This window comes from Phodopus roborovskii, unplaced genomic scaffold, assembly GCF_943737965.1.
Source record: "Phodopus roborovskii unplaced genomic scaffold, PHOROB, whole genome shotgun sequence".
Taxonomy (NCBI): domain Eukaryota; kingdom Metazoa; phylum Chordata; class Mammalia; order Rodentia; family Cricetidae; genus Phodopus; species Phodopus roborovskii.
The window spans coordinates 572,190-591,683 of NW_026125680.1; the positions used below are offsets into that span (position 1 = coordinate 572,190).

Sequence of the window (19,494 nt, forward strand, 5' to 3'; positions counted from 1 at the left end):
TAATTTATTGTTATGGATAACCATTTGGTACCTGAGTGATGAGTCTAGTAAGGACCACTAAGATAAAGACGAAGTGACATAGGACTCAGAAGCCAAGAAGTCAATTTCCACCTAATACTTACCTTCTATGGAATAAATATCTAGCACTATGGATAACTAGGGTTACCTCAGTAACATCAAACTCTACAGAGCCAGAGACTAGGAATACCCATGAGAATGTGGAAACAAAAGTCTTCCCAGCCAAATATTAGGAGTTTTCAGTTAAATGATTCATTTATTTCTCATGGATCTGACAAATAAATAGCTGTAGCCAGATAACTAGTCTGTCAGGTATGTAGAACTACAATTTAAAATCTGTAGATCTAGAGCTCCAACAATGCAGAGTGGGTGGCGGTGTTTGTTGCTAAGGCTGATTATTTGAGTTTGATCCCTTAGACCCACATGGTACAAGGAAAAAACACCTGAAAGTTATCGTTTGACTTCCATATGAATGCATCTGTACACACACACACACACACACACACACACACACACACACACACACACACGCATGCACATGTAATCTATAGACATGAAAATGCACTCTTCTCAATGATAAATTACTGTCCATTGCTTCCTTCAAACTCCAGAGGCCCAGGCTCCACAGTCAAGTTCATGGCAATATGGAGCTTCATAACAAGGCCATTCAGGGCTTTTAGAAAAGGCAAATGACACACTCTGCCTATCAGGCAGTGGGACTTGGCATCTGTAGCACAGGTGTTCCCATGCTATGTTCCACCAGGCTTAGCAATGCAGACCTGCCATACTAATGTTCCTGTGTGAATGAAATAAATAACCAATATGATTCTGTCTTTGGGATCCATAGACTTCTGTGTCAGTAGACACAAGTTGAGGCCTGCTTGAACTTTCTTGTAGGTTTGAGAAAGCAAGGACTCCCCAAGCCTAGCAGGCTGGCCACAGTAAAAGTTGGGGTGTGTCAAGACTACTCCATTTTCCAGTCTCAAGGACCTTGGGTGCTGTGTTTTTACCCCTGATCCTGTACTATGAGAAGAATCCTACCTGTGGAATAGTCATCCCTGACTCATGCCTTAGTTTCCTCCTGTTATTCAGGACTTCATACTTGCGTGTTTGTCAGAATTTTCCCTTCCTACATTATGTCCTGCCCATCTGGGCTGTATGGCATTTGTCTATTCAGTAGATACATTTAAGCTGTGGGAAATGAGCATGTGGGTGTATAAATTGATGATATGACTGCTCCATGGTATGGTTAAGGGAAATGTTTTTATGATAGATGAGAGAGAGAGAGGGAGAGAGAGGGAGAGAGAGAGAGAGAGATAGCCTGAACATGGCTAGCAGACTGGACCTGCTCGGTCTACTGGTAACAGAGGAGACAATAGCAGAGGACAGATAATAGAGAACGCACAGTGAACATAACAGGCTTATTAGGACAATGAGTAGCTGGAAGAAGAAAAATCCATGAGTTGGAGGGAGTTTAGAATAAGGGAAGATATAAGGAAGACTAGGAGGCTAGCAAGGACTTTGAACTGTATAACAGGTATATGTATTGAGGGAGCCTGGAGGCCAGCATGAACTTTGATATGCTGATAGGCGCCACAAGTAACCCACACCTTTAACCCTAACCTCTGCCAGAGGTAAGGGAAATGACTCTTTTGGCAGATGGGATCCAGTTTCACAAGTTTCTGAGGAACTCTGGCTTTTATCAAAATATCAGAAATCCTCCTATAGTTCAGGTTGAGCTAATTTCTGACTATTTGGGCTGCCTTTTTGAGTTGGGGAATTGGAGTTTCCTTTGGACCTGGCAACAGGGAAGCAGCCTTGTAGTTCCTACATCATTAGGAATTTAAAGAAAGTGGAGATGAGAATTGTGAAAGAAAGTAGCTGTCCTGGCAGACTACAACCATTCTTGTTCACACTACATTTCTATCTATGAAAGTAACATAATTTAGTGCTATGGTTAACCATTGGTACCTTAGTGATGAGTGTAGTAGCAAGGATTAATTAGTAGCAAGATAAAGAGGAAATGACATAAGACTCAGAAGTTGATAAATTATTTTCTATCACCGTAATCCTTATATCCTGTGGAATGATACCATCTTCATTCATCCACACCTACAAATGTGTCACTCAGTTTCACTGAACACGCCAACCCTCAGTCCTACAATCCTAAGACCTACAAGTGTGTCACTTATGTCCAATGAATATGCCAACCATGAGACCTACAACTCTGAGACCTACAAATGTGTCACTCTTGTCCATTGAGCATGCCAACCCTGAAACAAATGAAAGTCTACGTCTCAAAAAACCAAATGGGTGCACCCTGGTCCCAAGTTCACACAAGAAACTCACAGGCGTGTGTCAAGATGGCTTCTGAGAGACAAGGTTCCTTGGAGTTATAAGTTGTATAACACCAGATAGCTTTCATGCCTCAACTTCATCATCTGCTAGAAGTAAATACATGTACCAATATCTGCCTCCTTCAGATGTCATGGTCCTTGATATGACTCTGAAACTTGCTTCAAGGAAGTTGTCCCAAGATAAAGAGAAGGAATTAGAGTTGGATTCTGCCTGTGAGTCACAGAGCTGTCTGGTATCACCTAGAATTCCTGCTGTGCTGGGTCCTTATGTGTGCTATCAGCTGTCTGGGGTCCTGCTTCCCAACCAGACACAAATTATGAGCAGACAAGGAAAAAGTACTTTTACTGGATTTAAAGTCACAACACCACAAGCAGCAGCACAGGATTGGGTCTCCCTGTTGACACACTAGTAGCCTAAGAAGCCTTCTTATATTAGTTTAAAAAGAAATATTTGGATTAATCTAAGATGCTTGTGAAGGCAGTCTTGTATCTTAGCACCAATTGCAGCCATGGCATGGAAGCTTGTGTTCAGACCAATACCAGCTTTGCACCTAAAGACTGCCTAAAGCACCAGTCACAGCAGTCCCTCTTCTAGGTCTCCAGGGGGACTCATTCCCATCTGCTTTGGTGAAAATGCTTTCAGGGCATCTGGAGTTTGAGGTCAGTAGCACAAGGTATTTTTCAAACATCCCTGGATGAGCCATGCCTACATAAGTCAGAGCAATCAGCTGGCATCTTCTTGTAGTTTTGTCTAGAAGACCCTAGAGTGTTCCAGACTGCTGGTAATCTGGTTGGCTGATCGTCAGTGCTTTGCTCAAGGCAGCCAGGACCTGAAGGCATAATCCAGCATCCTCTACTTAGGGAATCAGGTTGCCTCATCTCTAGTGTTGTTGCTTATTTGAAGGAAAATAGACCTCAACAGAAATGTAAATAATTTATATTTAATATTACTAATGATCTCTCAGTAGATGTCAACAATGCTTTTGTAGTGCTTCTGATGTGCCCAGGGCCACAGAGAGATGTAGGGTTTCCCTTATCTATGCAATGTGTGCCAAGGCCTTGCTCTCTTGTTTACCTGTTGGAGGGGTTACTCTCCATCCCTGGTCAGTCTTTACTCTGAGTCTATGCCTAGCCCAAGGAATTGTTGCTTCTTGGGAAAATTTCATCCCAATCAAGTAGCTTCTATGGAACTATAGGAGATGGGATTTGTCAGATGGGTCCTCAATATCATCAGGCTTGGGAATGATTAAGGGACATCCAACTCATAGGATGCCTCATAGAAGAGGGAGACTAAAAAGGCACCCTGGGAATAGGAACAGATTCTGAGCTAAGCATCTTACATAGCTAGCATCATGAACCAGGATATTCAATGATCCTGAACTCCTCTCCTCCACATATCTTCTGCTTAGGAGCTATAAATAAGCACTGCATGAACTCCAACACAGCTAGGGGACTAAGCCATGCCTGTGTAAGGTCAGGTCAATAGGCAGGTCAGGAGGAAGTTGATGACAATTATACAGCCCCATTGTAGGTCTAGAGTGGCTGCCTAAACAAGTCACAGGTCAGGAAGCAGATGCTTCTGGACTGGAACAGTAGAACATACCTTTGTGTACACTGTCCTGGAGCTAGTGGAGGTTGGCTGCCATGGCTAAGTTTGGTAGTCAACTAAACTACATGTGGGGGCAACTGAAACCCAAGCAGCTAGGTAGGCCTATGAGGGATTATCATTCATTTATTTGAGGTGGAAACCCCACCCTAAATCTGAGCCCCACCTTTTGGTACTATCCAACACCAAAGGACATGGAAGAAGAAAGCTTTTGCTTTTTGCCTGCTTGCCCTCTATCTCAGTGGCAAGCTCATCTATACTGTTGCTGAGACACTCATTTGAAACATAATTGAACTATTTCTTCTGAATTCCAACAGAGACTGGAGACCAGCTGTTCTAGAAACCCTCCCAGATTCTGGCACCAAATTGCTATGACAAAATACCTTGACAAAAGCATTTTAAAGGGTTTATTTTGAGTCACACATCCAAGATGCAGTCTGCCATGGACAGAGCTTATGATGGGAGGAGCTCAAGGCAGCTGATCACATTGCATCCATAGTCAGGAAGTAAAGTTTGATGGAAGCTTGTTGTCAGTTTACTTTATCCTCTTGTTTAGTTTAAGTGCCACCACCCGAAGCCATGGGATTGTGCTACCCACAGTTAAGGTGGATCTTATCAAAGCAGTTCACTTTATTTAGCCAATCCCTGTGGAGTTTGAATGATAAAAGTCCCTAGGGCATTTAAATATTGCAGCCCAGGTGGTGGTTGTTTCCTGTGAGGACTTGCAGGAGAAAGTACTTCACTGGGATTGGGCTTTCAGAGTAAAAAGCCTCCCCTGCTTCTACTATACACACTTTGCTTCATGCTTGAAAAAGTGAGTAGTTGATCAGGTTATGGAGACCCAGGGAGGGAGTACGAACTTGTTTTAAATCTATGTAATATTGTAATAAATGCAGTAGATATCAAAAGTGTATATACAAGTTTTTTAATGCAACTTGACAGAATATATTTGAATAATTCAATAATTAAATTAAAATAAAATACCAATGATTAAGCATAGGTTATATTTGTTTGGTTTTTTCCCCCTTACTTTCTTTAAGGGATTTATTGACCTCATCCATTTTTGGTTTCTGTTTTTCTCAGTTTCTACAAGGATTTGTTGATGTCATCTTTAGAAGCATAGACAGTAACAAGCTAACCTGAGCTACATGAAACCCTGTCAAAAGAAAAATAAAATAAAATAAAACAACAACAACACATAAACTAGCTGCAAAAAATGGAATAGAGAGACAAACACACACAGAGACAGAGAGGTAGAGAGAGAGAAAAACATTTTGATTTTACACAGCAACAATAAGTGGTAGAAAGTTCAGAAACCTATGTGCAGGTCACAAGATATTTCCAAAGCTTGTTTTAAATCTATTTAATAAATTTAGTAGATAATAATATATATATATATATATATATATATATATATATATATGTGTGTGTGTGTGTGTGTGTGTGTGTGTGTGTGTGTGTGTGTGGTCAGCTTGAAAGAATTTATTTTGAATGTCTCAAAAATTAAATTATAAATAAAAGTGTATTTTTTAAAACTACCAATGATCAACCGTAGGTTATAATATTTGTTTGTTTTTGGCCACTTACTTTCTTTGAGGGATTTCTTTTTCTACTTCATCCATTTTTTGTTTCTGTTTTTCTCAGTTTCTACAAGGATTTGTTGATGTCTTCTTCAAAGACCTCTATCATCTCCATAAAGTCATTTTAAAGTCACGTTCTGGGGCTTGTGCTGTGCTGTGCTGTTGGATTGTTCAGGGTTGTTGTGGGATAGCTGGGCACTGGGGATGCCATATTGCCCTGAATGTACTTGTGTTCCTACACTGCCATTTAAGCATCAGGACTGGGGATGGTTATGGATCTACGTGCTGATTCCTGCATGTATCTTAGTTAGATTTTGCTTGGTTTCTCTTTTGTCTCTGGTCTTCTGACCTAAGGGTTCTGGTGACAAGCATGCCTTCAGGGCCAGTAAGGTCTGCTGGGATTATTGAGACTAGGGTCCCCGAGACACATCATGACCTCTGGTAAAGTCACAGTCTTCTTCTGAAGTTGTAGAGCAGGATATGGAGCCCAGGGACGGATGCAGACTGGGGTCCCTAGATCTGGTCTGTCCTCTAGGGTCCCTTGTATCCCCCCACCACCACCCTACAACTGCTGGTCTGTGGTCCATATATCCAACCTGGGCTCCAGAAAAGCTCAAGTCTCCTTCTGAAGTTGTTGACCTGGGATCCTTACACCTGGCCTGAACTATGGGGTTCTTAAGAGCAGCCGGGCCTCTGATAAGGCTGCTGTGGCTAGACGACCTAATATCACATATCTTGTAACATTATGTTGACGATTATGAAAGTTGAGGAGCATTTCTAAAATGGACTTACACGGAAAACCTGGATTATTTGAATGTGACTTATCCAGAGCTAAATACAGACAGAGAAATGATGTGATTGAGGTAAAGAACTGAGCCAATTTCTAATAGAAATTGTAAACAGTGTCCTCTTTCCTAAGATTTGTTAGACTGCTTTAGTGATGCGCATGGCTCTGGTGTGGGTATGTACATGTGTATGTAGGTGTGGCATCAGGGAGCTGGAAACCTAACTCCAGTCCTGTGCAAGAGCAGAGCAGTAGACTGTCTTAACCACTGAAGTGTCTTTTCAGACATTCTACTGAAGAAGTTTGGAAGAAACCCTGCTACAGAGTCTTCAACAGCACAGTATGTACAGCCTCGTACACAGGAAGCATGCATCTCAGTTTGTATGGCAGCAGCCACTTAGTGGCCATGTGCTCCAGGTTGAGAAGCAGGAAACCCTGGCCCTCCCATGCCCATGAGTGAGGGGCATAATCTCCTCTCTTGTCTCTGGCGATAAGCCTACATTTCTGTAATGAGAGTGCAGGGACACAGAGCATGCCACTGTGTTCAGAGGGGAGGGCTGCGGGGTAAAAAGGTGAGGGTTTGCAACCCTCACACGTGAAGCCTGCCCAGCTCTGTCTCAATAGTTAAAACCATTTCGGGGATAGGACTTCAGGGTATGGACAGCCAGCGTGTCCTCACGTCCCTCTGTGCTATCTGTGACTCTGCAGGACTGAGGAAAGACACACGCCTGCTAGCTAGGGCCAGAAGAGATTTGGCTACGACACAGGAGTATACTAGGAGATCAGTGACTTTTTCAAGATACAGTAGTCAGGGATGCTTAAGCGGTTACTTGGGTGGAAGAAAAGATTGTATACTTTGACCCGTGTTTTTCCTGACACTTCACTGAAGATTTCATTAGATGTGTTTCGATCACGTTCGCACACACCCTATGCACAAAGTCCTCCCAGATGCCTCATTCCCACAACCCCAACCCCAAACTCCACGGGCTCCTTTGTTTTCTGTAATCTATGTAGTCCAATGTGGGTGCCCAAAAAAGGTTTGTGTATGAGGCCATCGCCTGGACTGTGGTCGACCTAGCAGGGGACATACTCTTGAAGAAATCTGGGTCTCCCTCTCCCAGCAGCCCTTAATTGACACTAGGTCCTCAGCGAGGCATGGGACTTCTGACCCACAGTCCCTCCCCACTCTGGTATTTGGTTCTGTTATGAGCATATGCAGCTCTTGCCTTTCCAAAACCTTTGGCTCTTATCTGGTCAAGGTAGACAGACTGTGGAATGCTCAGCCCTAAATGGGACATGTCGTCACAAATCCTCCCTCCCAAGGCTCAGGGATCATTGAGGACATGGGGTGAGGAGAGAGAGAGTTGAAGGTGGTGGATGGATAAAGGAAACTCAGTTTCCTGACACAGCTGGGCACTGCACATCTAAGTCACAGTAGGTGTGAGAGCAGAGCCAAGGGCTACGCAAGCTCAAGTCATACATATTTAGAGTTGGCCATGCAGTTCCAAGCTAGCTGATGAGTTCCTTGCAATTGATAGCGTCTAAGAGAGGAACAGTCGCTTTCCTTCAAGATGCAGTCCCCGGTAGCTTGACCATGTTCTATGGATGGCCGCACAAACAAGAGTGCAGAACAGCACAAATAGGACATGATGAGCTGGTTATTTTATTTTCAAGGACACAAAGTAGGATGGGTAGGCAGGTTGAGTGGCTCTGGGAGGAGTTGGTATGGAATGAGGGTGAATTTGATCAAAACACATTGTATAAAATTGTGAAACAGTGACCCCGGTACAAGGCCCAGTAGTCCAAGACGTTCAAGTGACTCCCAAATACAGAAGGTTGCTGCTGCTCTAGGTTGCTCTGAACAGTTACAGGTGAGCCTCAGTTGGTGAAGACCCTGTAGAGCATCGGGGTATAGGCTGGAAGGCACCTTCCCGGTGTCTGTCTTCCATGCTACAAGAAAAGGCTATGCAAGCTGCCAAGGCAGGGAAGCAATCAACGGTGATACACAACAACATCACCTATGAAGCACAAGGATGACCAGCAGGAAATCTCCCGAGAGGTGTAAGAAATGACACACACATGTTACGGGTCTATTGGATTTTAGGGCCCAGTCAACAGGAGGGAAATCATCCCTAGTACTAAAACCTCGCCAAAAGGCCAGGGATAGTGAGAGCTCATATCTTAAAAGAGAATCTACTGCATCCACAATGACACACTAGCATAATTCAGAGCTCCACTATTAATCTTATATTTATGTAAGTATGCCTAGCACCCCTCTTCAGAGATCCCTATGTATAGAGCAAATGGAGCCCATGACAGAAGCCAACACTGGACAGGATGCAGAGAACAATGGCTCATGGGCAGAAGGCCACAATGGATCCATCTGTACCTTAGTTACTGTATCTTTTGCTCAGAAAACAAAGGGGAAGAGGAGAGCAAAGGATTGTAAGACACCAATACCTGGATGTCTAGAGTAAGACTGTCACTCACACAACTGACTGAAAAATGAGATCAGAACACTGGCCATATTGATAGACAAGGTAAGGTAGAGAGGGTGATGTCTCCATGGAAGGAGAGGCACTCTGTGCTGGGAGTTTAGGCCGGCTTTATTTTGTTCCTGGACAGGGAAGTATAAGCCCCTAGTGACTGCAGAGACTGGGGGATTTGCCTCCCCCAAGGATGAGTGCTCTATTATTTAGCCAATGCCAAGGGAGCAGCCCGGAAACCACATGAACAAAAGCAACGGAAGCCGGCTCACAGGGCCACATTTACACACTTAATCCTACCATACGTGTCTGTATATGTGAAGCAAGGATAACTGGAAATAGGCAATTATGTGACAGTAGTCGGGGAGTGCGTGGACAGAGATGGACGGAGGGGACTTGGGAGCAATTGAGGGAGAAGGGAAGGGGAAATGAGATACGCTCATGTTAATGGAAATGCATTAAGTAAAAGAATTGATAAAGCATAGACAATTGAGCCTTAGACGTAACGAATAGAACCGCTTTTTCTGCATGCACACACCCAAACACAACAAATGTGAGTATAATTTGTTTCTCTTTAAAAGCATGTGTAACAACTAGCTGCTTACAGTGAGTGGGAGTGGTGCCTGTCTAAAATCCCAGTCCTTGGGAACTGGAGGCAGGTAGATTAGAAACGCGAGCCAAAGGCAGCCTTGTGCCCAAGAGAACCTTTGTCCTGGCATTTCAGGCCTTGTTTCTGTTTTTCTTCTAGTATTTTTTTTTTTTTACATAGGATCCCTGACTCTGCTGCCAAGGTTGGTGGAACTTGAGGAGAGCCGTTTGACTCAGCCTACCTCATGCTGGCAATTCAGGGCTGGGCAGCCAGAATTGTGAGATAGAAAACGAATCTTTCCTCTGTGCCTGGTGTGGTTTTATTTCTCACTTCCTTGGCCGGAGAGATGCACAGTGGATAGTGGTGCTTGCCACCAAGACTGACGACCCTTGTTGATTGCCAGGATTCACAGAGTGGAGGGACAGAACCAACTATATAAGTCATCCTCTGCCTTCCACATGTGTGCTACATATCACTATACATATGTATGTATATTCACACATATGCACATACATATATAAATATATACATACACACATATACACATATATGTACACACATGTGTATAACATACATACATACATTCATACATACAAACAAATACTGGTAGGTCTCAAACAGGGAACAAAAGCATGAGGTATATATTTAACATGTGAAAGCAGAGAATTGCTGTCAGGTTCTCCCTGCATCTCTCAGTCCATGCCTGTTACAGGGCCTGTTGGTCTGGCAGTACCACTGCCTCCCCTGACTTCCACGCCTGCTCTTCCCCCAGATGACCTTCCCTACATAAGCTAGCCATTTTGGATACCTGGTCTTTATTCCTTCTAGTCCACCGGCCTGTCTCTTGGCCCAGGCTTCCCCCTTTCTCCGGCAGCTGCACTCCACTCTCCCTACCCTCCTTGTCCTCACGTGACTCAGGGTCACGTCTCTCTGGACTCTCCCAGATGTCCCAGCCTCTACAGTCAACTTTGCCCTCCACCTTACCTAGCAGCACGGCTATCATTAAGTTTTTCTTTGTTTTTTCATTCTTCTGTTGCTGAAAGCCAGGAGATCCGTGTCCTTTTTTTTTCTTCACGAATTTACACTCTAAAACAAAATAACAGAGATAAAGATGAATAAATATGTAATTGGCCTATAACAACCATCAAGTTGAACACCCTTGCAGGCTATCTGGTCATTAGAATTCCTTGGACATACCTACATTTGTTATGTATTCAAAGGCCAAGCTGTGGTCCTGCTACAGGCCGTGTTGAGCTCTATGGCCCATGTCAACTCAGCAGTCCACAGGAGCCACAGTGGATGAAATCAGAGGCCCCTGCTGTGCGGGCCTTGCCCCTCGTTGGACCCTGCAGCAAGAGAGTTGGCCCTGACAATCACTGGAGAGGTGGCCACAGCATTGGGGAGAGATGGCCCCACCCTTCACCACAGGCAAGGGAGAGCTGACCCTGAAGACAGGGCAATAGGAGAGCTGACTCCCCTCTTCATCTGAGGGGGTACCCCCGTGGTCCAAATTAACCTGTTCAGATACCATCCAGGCTCACAGCCTGGCCTGGGGTTGGCCTACCATAACATCTACACCATCTAGGTCCCGTTGCAGCTCTTGAAGGAACTGGTCCTGAGCAAAGAAGACCACAGAATCTCCATGACTCTGGGTGGCCATGATGTACCTAAAAGGAGCTCCAATGAGCATCCTGTGAAGATGGTATACCAGAATCCGGAGGTCTTGGACCAAACATATGACTAATTGCAATGAACATTTACAAGTAAAGGTGTGTGGAAGAAAAGGAATATCCTGTGACACTGTGACACGTGGAGGCTTACAATGCCACCAGGAGGAAAGAAAGAAAAGATGTTGTAGATGCAGACAGGAAAGAGGGAGGCACCAAGATGGGTTTGTTGTTGTTTTCTTTTGTGTGTGTGTGCGTATATGTGTGTGAGTATGTGTGTGTGTGTGTGTGTGTGCGTGTGTGCGGGCCTGTGTGTATGTGTGTGTGCTTGTTTTGGATTGGTTAGATTATTTAATTTTTTCCTTTGTGGAACACTACAGGGCTAAGGAAGGAATACAGAAAGACTGACAGATGGGCAGAATTAGGGTATGTGATGTAAATTTACCAAGGATTCAATAAAGAAATTATGCAGAGTTGAAAAAGTGAAAAAGAAATCATTGGATGGCTGTTATTACTGCATTTTTATTTCATTTGACTTGGGTTGAGTTTGCTTTCTGCTTCTGTATAGAACACAAGACCATAAGCAAACAGGGAGTGACAAGAATGATATCATTGAAGAAAGTCAGGGTATGCACTGAAGTCCAGAAAAGAGGCACAGGCCCGGTAGAGATGTTTCTTACTGGCTTGACCTCTTGTCTTGCTCAGCCTGCATTCTAATAGACTCCAGGATGACCTTCTCTGGGTTTCCCTACCCCCAGAGGGAGAAGCCCTCCCATATCAGCCAAGAATCAGATAATATCCCCTCAAAGGCTACAGGATGGAGATATTTTTCAACATAGATTCCCTCTTACAGATGTGTCTAGCTTGTGTTTACTTGACAAAAGAAAAATCTCCTCAACAAAACTGACACATTTTAACCAGAAAAAGAAAAGGAAAACGAAAGCCATACTTAAAAAAACAAAAACAGAAACGATCAAAAAAGGTTCTCTCTGTCCATGGCAGGAATGAAATCCCAGGCATGGCCAGAACTGGCTTTGCCAGGTTAAATGCTGCCTCTCCCAAGGGATATTCCATGTCCCTCTTGCACATGTGTGGTGCAGGATGGACAGGGCGAGGATGAAGAAATCATAATAGAGGTGAAAAGGATGTGTGCATCCCTTCAAACATACTGCATACAACCCTTGACAAGCTCCTGTGATATGAGAGGCTCACTGATGGTCGCTCAGGGATGTCACCCACAGAAGGAGACCTTGTCCTTTTCTTTAAATGGCATTTTCTTGAAAACTCCCATACACAGCATACTAAAGCAGAAGACACATGACTCAGATGAACCAACAATCTATTTATTCCAAATACAAGTGGTTAGGGAAGAAAGATACAATAACACGTGTTGGGGGAAAAATAGGCATCCACAAGTGGCTCCTGGTCAAGGGTTGCTCACTAGGGCTCCTGCAAATATCTAGGGAGAGGTGGACTGGGTCTCAGGAGGAGCAGTGCTAGGACCGGAAGGATGATGCCCTCTCCATAATCTTTCTCTCTTCTTCTTGAACCATCTCTACAATGAGAAAAAGAGCGATTTGTTCATTTGGGTAGTTCGACACCATCAGAAAGCACACCTTGTGACGTTAGCTACTCTCTATAATTTAGATTTCAGGGAAGAACCTGCTGTACCAGGGCTGCAATTCTGTGAGGAGCTGAGGGGCTGGAGCAGGATGCAGAGCTGGCCTAGAATGTGGGAGACCCTGGTTCCCACCCCAGCACTGCAGAATTAGTCCCTGGACAAATGTGCAAACGTTGCAGGCCTTTCCCCTGTCTCTACTGCAGTGCACACTGGAGGACGTTAGCAGCGTTTTCAGGCAGACGCACCAGCGTGCTTCAGACAATTATACTGCTGGCTGCCCTTATCTGTGTGGCCACACCAGGTGCTTCAAACAGCAGGAGGACAGCACCTTTGGACTCTGTGCATCCCCGTTCCCGTCAGTCTCTGTTTAACCAACTTTCTACCAGGTTTACACATGCAGGGTTCTGCCTGTGAACTCTCCACACACTCAAACTGCCCCTGTAAGGATAGAATTTATGTGTAGTTTACAATATTTCTAATAGTCTAGGATCATGGAAACTCAAGCTATACCAGTGTGTGTCCTTTGCATGTCATAATCCCAGAGAGATGTCTCTACAGAGAAACCCTACCTCAAGGATACCAGCATTAAATCACTGGAGTATATGTTTACCCAAATATAAATGTTATTAACACTGAATGGAAAAAAGACATAAAAAAGGAAAGGAACATGACTTGCTCCTAGGTGCAGTGGATGGAAGATAAAGTTTATAATAGCTACCTGGGAGAACATAGCCGGGGGCAAGGCCATCGGGGAGATTCCAGAGTGGATGGGAACAGATGGAGCTGGGACACAAGGGTTAGGGGTGGGAGGAGACAGGGGGAAAGGGCAGCCATTAGTTGAGAGACCCAGACAGGTGTGGCAGGCCACATACCAGAAGTACCAGTATCTGAGGTGGGTAAAACATCATAGTGACAAGAATTTCCATCCACGACATCCCCAAGTGGAGTGAGAAATTTGTCAGAGAGATAAGTGTTCCAAATTACAGAGGAAAGGAGAGAGTGTGGGGGACAGGAGCTTCCTGGCACACAGGAGTGGCTTTTGTAGTAACAACAAAGAAAGCAGGCAGCTTGGGGTGACACTCACCCAGTGGAGAAGGAGAGAGGGAGAGAGCAGGAGAAAAGGGAGACGACCCTGTGAGAGAGGCAGGCCTGAGCAGCCGGCTGAAGGAGCCAGAGACACATGTACAGAATGTAGTGATGTCCACATGGAGGGCACAGCACGCCAGAGACCAGGGAGACTAGAGAGACCCGAGCAGCGGCTGAAAGCAGGTGGGGAAGCAGCAGCTGAAGAACAGGACCCTAAGGATTGTAATCAATGCTGCGAGTGGAAGAAGCCTGCAGAATCAGATGATGTGCACACCTCAGGAGACCCGGGTCAGCTGCTTGGCTAGGAATGGCTGAGTTCCCCAGCAGGGAGCTCATTTATGCCACTGCCAGGTATCAGCACCAGGTAAATGAAAATAGTAAATAAACAAGGAAGGATACACATGTGTTTATGGAGTGAACTTGGTTTTCTACTTGGTTGTGTCCCCGTAGGAAGCTGGTTCCAGCTGAAATGTACCCCTTCTGCATAGTGAGGGTTCTGGTTTTATTTCCGGCCCACAAACCCACAAAGCTTGAAAATTACTTTGAGGTGGCTGCTGAGATGGCCCAAGGGGTAAGGGCACTTGCTGCTCTTTTGGGCCTGGATTCAATTCCCAGCACCTGTGTCTGGTGGTCCCCAGTCATTTCTAACTCCAGCTACAGGGCATCCAATACCCTCTCCCCTCTTCTGCTTCCATAGGCACTCACGTAAATGTTGCGCGCATGCGCGCACGCACACACACACACACACACACACACACACACACACACACACACACACTTAGTTTGAAAGGAATCTTTTCAAAGTCGTTTTGAGACGTGGTAAGGTCAAAGCAAAAAGACAACTCTAATGGCAGGACACACATATCCTAGAGCAGAGGGAAGTTCTCAAATGGGTGTGTGTCACATGGCCTTTGCTTGGGTACTCACTTGCAGTTTGGCTTCAGTCACGCCCATGGATCTTGCCAGCTGTTTTCTGAGAGGAAAAACGGCACATGTTCAGTATTTGGCATGGCAGAGGAAAGGAGTCATGTAAAGTTCTGTTCATCGTTTAAAATCCCTGTCTCAGTCCCCTGACTTCTAGGATAGTTACTTTCTACACTGATCCGAATTTGGCAGAAAGAAGCTGTCAATAGAAGAAAACCCTAGCACTCAGCAAATAAACAAGTTACAATGCCAGTAGAGACTGCACCATATGAAATAAATGCTCCTACCATTGGGTGTGTTGAACATAAAACCTCCTCAAAAAATACCAGAATACCAATGCACACATGAAAATCTTGTGTGATGGTCTTTGCCGAGGTGGAAGGAAAAACACAAAAGAAGATCAAAAGAAGATGGATTGGTGGAATTTACTGTTATATCCAATTCGTGTGTGTGTGAGAGAGAGAGAGAGAGAGAGAGAGAGAGAGAGAGAGAGAGAGAGAGAGAGAGAGAGAGAGAAAGAGTCAAAGAGAGAAAGGAAGAGGGGTCTGGAGGGTGAGAGAAACAGAGATAGAGAGTGTGAAAGAGAGAGAAGCAGAGTGGTAAGGATGGAGACAGGCACACATAGAGAGAGAGAGAGAGAGATTCTTCATTTTAGGTCACAGTGCTCATGGGGAAATCAGAGCACAGTTTCCAAGACTGGGTTCTCTCTGGGTCCAAGGACAGGATGAGCCTTTCACCTGCTGAGACACCTCCCAGCACCAGGAAATGAAATGGTAAAATCACATCAGGCACAAAGCGAATATTAGCAAAGCTCTCACATCAGAGAGATTTAAGTAACACCTTTCCTGATAGTTAGAGGGCATTCTAGCTTACAAAGTGAGACTCTGCATAAGAAAACCAGAAAAGAAACAATCAAAACCAAAACCTAGGCAGGCCTAAATCAGCAACACAAAAGGTCTGGTCTCCCGGGTTCTGGGTTGTCTTTCCTCACAGGAGTGAGGGTGGCCTTGAATGTTTGACCTGGCTTCCTGTACCTTCAGGGACTGGGGCTACAGGCAGGCACACCTGGTTTGATAAACATAGTTAGTTTCTCTGTGTTGAAATAGTTTTGTTGTGGCTCAGGCTTTCCAGGACCTCACTACTGTAGCCCAGGCTGGCCTTTTCAGAGCCGGGATGACATCAGAAGCCACGATGACCACCCAATGCTGAAGTTGATCCTTTCAGACAATTTTCAGAAATGCCAAAACAGTAACTCAGAGAAAAGTGGCGACGTGTTTACAGCTGGTAAACACAAACTGGAAACACAGGAAGTACAAATAAATCATCATTGTAAACAGAGGCAGAATCCTGTGTTATTCCATCCCCACCCCAGGATTCTCAGGCCTGCCCCAAGGGGACCTTACTTACTTAGCTCAACAGGCACTGGCCAAACATTTCTGCTTGCCCCACCTAAACTCTACACAGGATAGACAGCTCCACTCCCGTTTTGCAGAGCTCCCCTCCCATGGCAGAACCCTGAGGCAGCAAGGCAGGGGTCTAGCAGGCTGGAACATGTGGGTGGCTTTTAGTTCTAGAGGGCAAAATGGAGGCAGGCTGGTGAAGGTGCTTGCCAGACAGCCTGAGGAGGTGATGTTTAGCCCAGGAGCCCATCCTGGAAGGAGAGAACCAAGTCCTTCAAGCTGTCCTCTGACCATGAAGTACGAGACACAGCTTCCCCACCGCACACACCCAGCAGACAAAATGGAACACCCACATGTAATGTACACTGCTGAGTAAATCAACCTGCCAGTGGGCACAGGCCTCTCTGAAGCAGCGTGTTCCCTCCTCGTAGGACTGGAAGCCACACGGTCCGCTTACCCTTCTTCAGCACTTAGATAGTGATTTCTCTGGAAAATGCGTTCCAACTCCTGCAGCTGCTGTCCAGTAAACCTGTCACGGAGGCGGCGGTGGGGCACCAGCACCGGCACAGGCTGTATGTCCGACAGCATAACTGGTATGGGGCGAACACTGGGCGGCAGAGCTGGCACGGGCTGTACAGTGGCTAGCGTACCTGGTATAGATTGTACACTGGGTAGTGCGATTGGTACATTTCGCACACTGGACTCCCAGAACGGCAGAGGCGGTGCATCAGGCACTGGCATATGTGCTATGCTAGAGACCACAACTGGTAAATGTTGTACATTGGGCAGAGTAACAGGCAGAGGCTGTACCTGGGGCACAGTGATGGGCAGAGGCTGAACCTGGGACATAGTGATGGGCAGAGGCTGTACCTGGGAGGCAGGACCAGGCACAGGCTGAACCTGATGTACAGTGAATGGCAAGGGCAGAGCTTGAGACACATTAAAAGGCACGGGCTGCACCTGGGGGACAGGAACAGTCATGGGCTGAAACTGGGGGACAGGAACCGGCATAGGCTGAACGTGGGGGACAGTGAATGGCATAGGCTGCTCCTGGGGGACAGCAACAGTCATAGGCTGAAGGTGGCGGACAGGAACAGTCATAGGCTGAACGTGGGGGACAGGAACAGTCATAGGCTGCACCTGGGGGACAGTGAATGTCATAGGCTGAACGTGGGGCACAGCAACAGGCACAGGCTGAACCTGGGGGTCAGGAACAGGCATAGGCTGTTCCGGAGGCTCGGTGATCGGCACAGGCTCTGCATGAGCCATAGCAATGGGCACAGGCTGTACACCGGGCATCGTTACTGGCGTAGACTCTACACCGGCCCCTGACACTGGCGGATGCTGCACCTCCTCGGTGTCCCCTGTGCTCTTAGGGACTGGCTTCTGAAGTGGACACTCATGCTCCTGGCTACTGCAAGTGCCCCCCTCTGGCTTCCAGTCTTCCATGAGGTCCGCAGTTACAGCAGCAGACGACCCTTCTCCGCTGTCCCCTGTGTCTCTCGGTTCTACTCCGCCCACCTCTGCTGTTGGGGAACCACACCCAGGAGAAGGCCTTCCACTCTCTTCCTCCTCTCTCCCCTCACCAGCAGCCAAGACCATGGGTGTCTCGGTACCTGAAAGTCAGGAAACCGAGAGATGAGGAGACAGGACCCATGGTGGTGCAAAGTCTCTATGAGGTCGAAGCAGAGGAAGCCCCCAGCCGTGCACCGAGCCTGTCCAGTCACCCCTCGGGGACGACATCCCCTAATGGGCATGGTCAACTCACCACTCCTAGCCAGTACTGACCCTTCAGCTTTCCCTCTTCAGGTCCTTCACGAGGCAGGTAGTTGATGTCTCCATGCTCCATGACAGAAATGCGACTGTGGAAGTCGCTTTAGGGTTGCCTTCCTTCAAGCCACCTCAGGTTCTGACCTGGAGCCCCCTACAGTACCAACAGGAGAGCATCTCAGCCAGGAAGGGCTTTTTATCTACTGGGTGTAAGGCCCTGCCTCCATGGATGTCTCAGCCAATCCGAGGTGCTCCTTCCTGGTTTCCTATGATGATTGACAGTTGCTAAGGCTTGAGCCCCTGAGGTGCAAAACCAAGAGCAGTTTGGAGCCTCAGTGAGCAGAATGTGTTTACAGGGCAGGCATAGCCCTTGGGCAGGTAGAGGACAGTAGACTTCCACGTTGCAAATCCATGAGTCCTTCCGCCCTGCTGGACTATGGTTCAGGGGGCAAACGGGGGTCAACTAGGGGATCCCACTTCCTGGTAGCAAGAAAAGATCCCCCAGTAGCTCAGGAGGACTTGTGGAAACGGAGGACAGCATTTCTCGGCCTAGTGCCCCACCCTGGTTCCCTGCTACTTGGCGGAGAAAGGATATTATGCTAATGTGTTTATCGGGGAGGGTCTCTGGACTGCACAGAAAATGAAGTTCGAGCCTGTGGTACTTCCATGCTCTGCCTTGCCAGGAGCTTGGGGCAGATTGCCCCGGGTTGCTCAGCAGGCAGAAGAAAGGGCTCAACTTCACCCGCGCTACTGAGGAGTTTCGTACTACTGTTCAGACTTCATGACTGCTGGTAAATCTTTGAGAATTGTCATGCACGTGCTGAGGTTCCTAATATCCTATAGTTATTTCAAACACACACACACACACACACACACACACACACACACACACTTAATTTTGCTGAATAGTCAGTGTCAAGAGCAGGCCTTTGTATCCAGGTCCACACCTCTGAAGCACCAGCAAAGCAGCCCTTCATTGATATGTGCCTGGAATGACTCCAGGACAGCCCTTTTTCCCAGCAAGTTTGGTCTCAATGAGGCTCGAAGGGTATTAAAGATGTGTTATGTGACCAGGATGTTTCCTCTCTTGTTGTTGTTGTTGTTGTTGTTGGAACACATCGATCCCTGGCACCTCAGGGGAAGTTTTCCTTCTATCAAAAGACTTCCTCACAGTTCTGGGCACTGTCTCACTGCTCAGTCTCAGCCCAAACATTTCCCCTCCTTTGTCTTTGCCGTAGAACTTGAAATTCACCTTGACAAGGGCTCTGGGACCTGAGACTTTCTTCTTTCTACTTCTGGTGAATTTGGTAAAGTCAACCGCGTTGGGGACTAAAAGTATATACAATGGTGCGGCACTTCCCCCATGCACAGAAAGCCTGCGGCTTGGTTCCTTGAACTGCTAAAGCTGAGTGGGATTCCCTTTTCATGATGCCTGTTATCTGACCACCAGGAGTTAGAGGCCAGATCAGAACTTCACTCAAGCCTGGTGCTGTGGTTTGAAAGAAAATGTCCCCCATAGTGAGTTGCACTATCAGCTGTGGCCTTGTTGAAGAGCAAGTGGAGCGTTTTCAGAGGAAGCGTGTCCCTGTGGGGGCCAGGTTTTGAT

At 46.4% G+C, this 19,494-nt stretch overlaps 1 protein-coding gene and 1 long non-coding RNA gene across 2 annotated transcripts in view; both read right to left on the reverse strand.

Moving 5' to 3' along the window:
- The window catches only part of LOC127217449 (UDP-N-acetylhexosamine pyrophosphorylase-like), a 33,708-nt gene extending 22,628 nt beyond the window's left edge, over positions 1-11,080 (reverse strand). The window contains 1 exon segment of the mRNA XM_051178451.1: positions 10,985-11,080. Within this exon segment, the coding sequence (XP_051034408.1) occupies positions 10,985-11,080 (96 nt within the window).
- Positions 11,081-12,601: 1,521 nt separating this feature from the next.
- Positions 12,602-16,628, reverse strand: LOC127217431 (uncharacterized). The gene is made up of 3 exons (XR_007834097.1): positions 16,576-16,628; positions 14,722-14,767; positions 12,602-12,642 (listed from the first exon to the last, which is right to left on the reverse strand). It is a non-coding gene; the product is annotated as an uncharacterized LOC127217431 (long non-coding RNA).
- Positions 16,629-19,494: the final 2,866 nt, after the last annotated feature.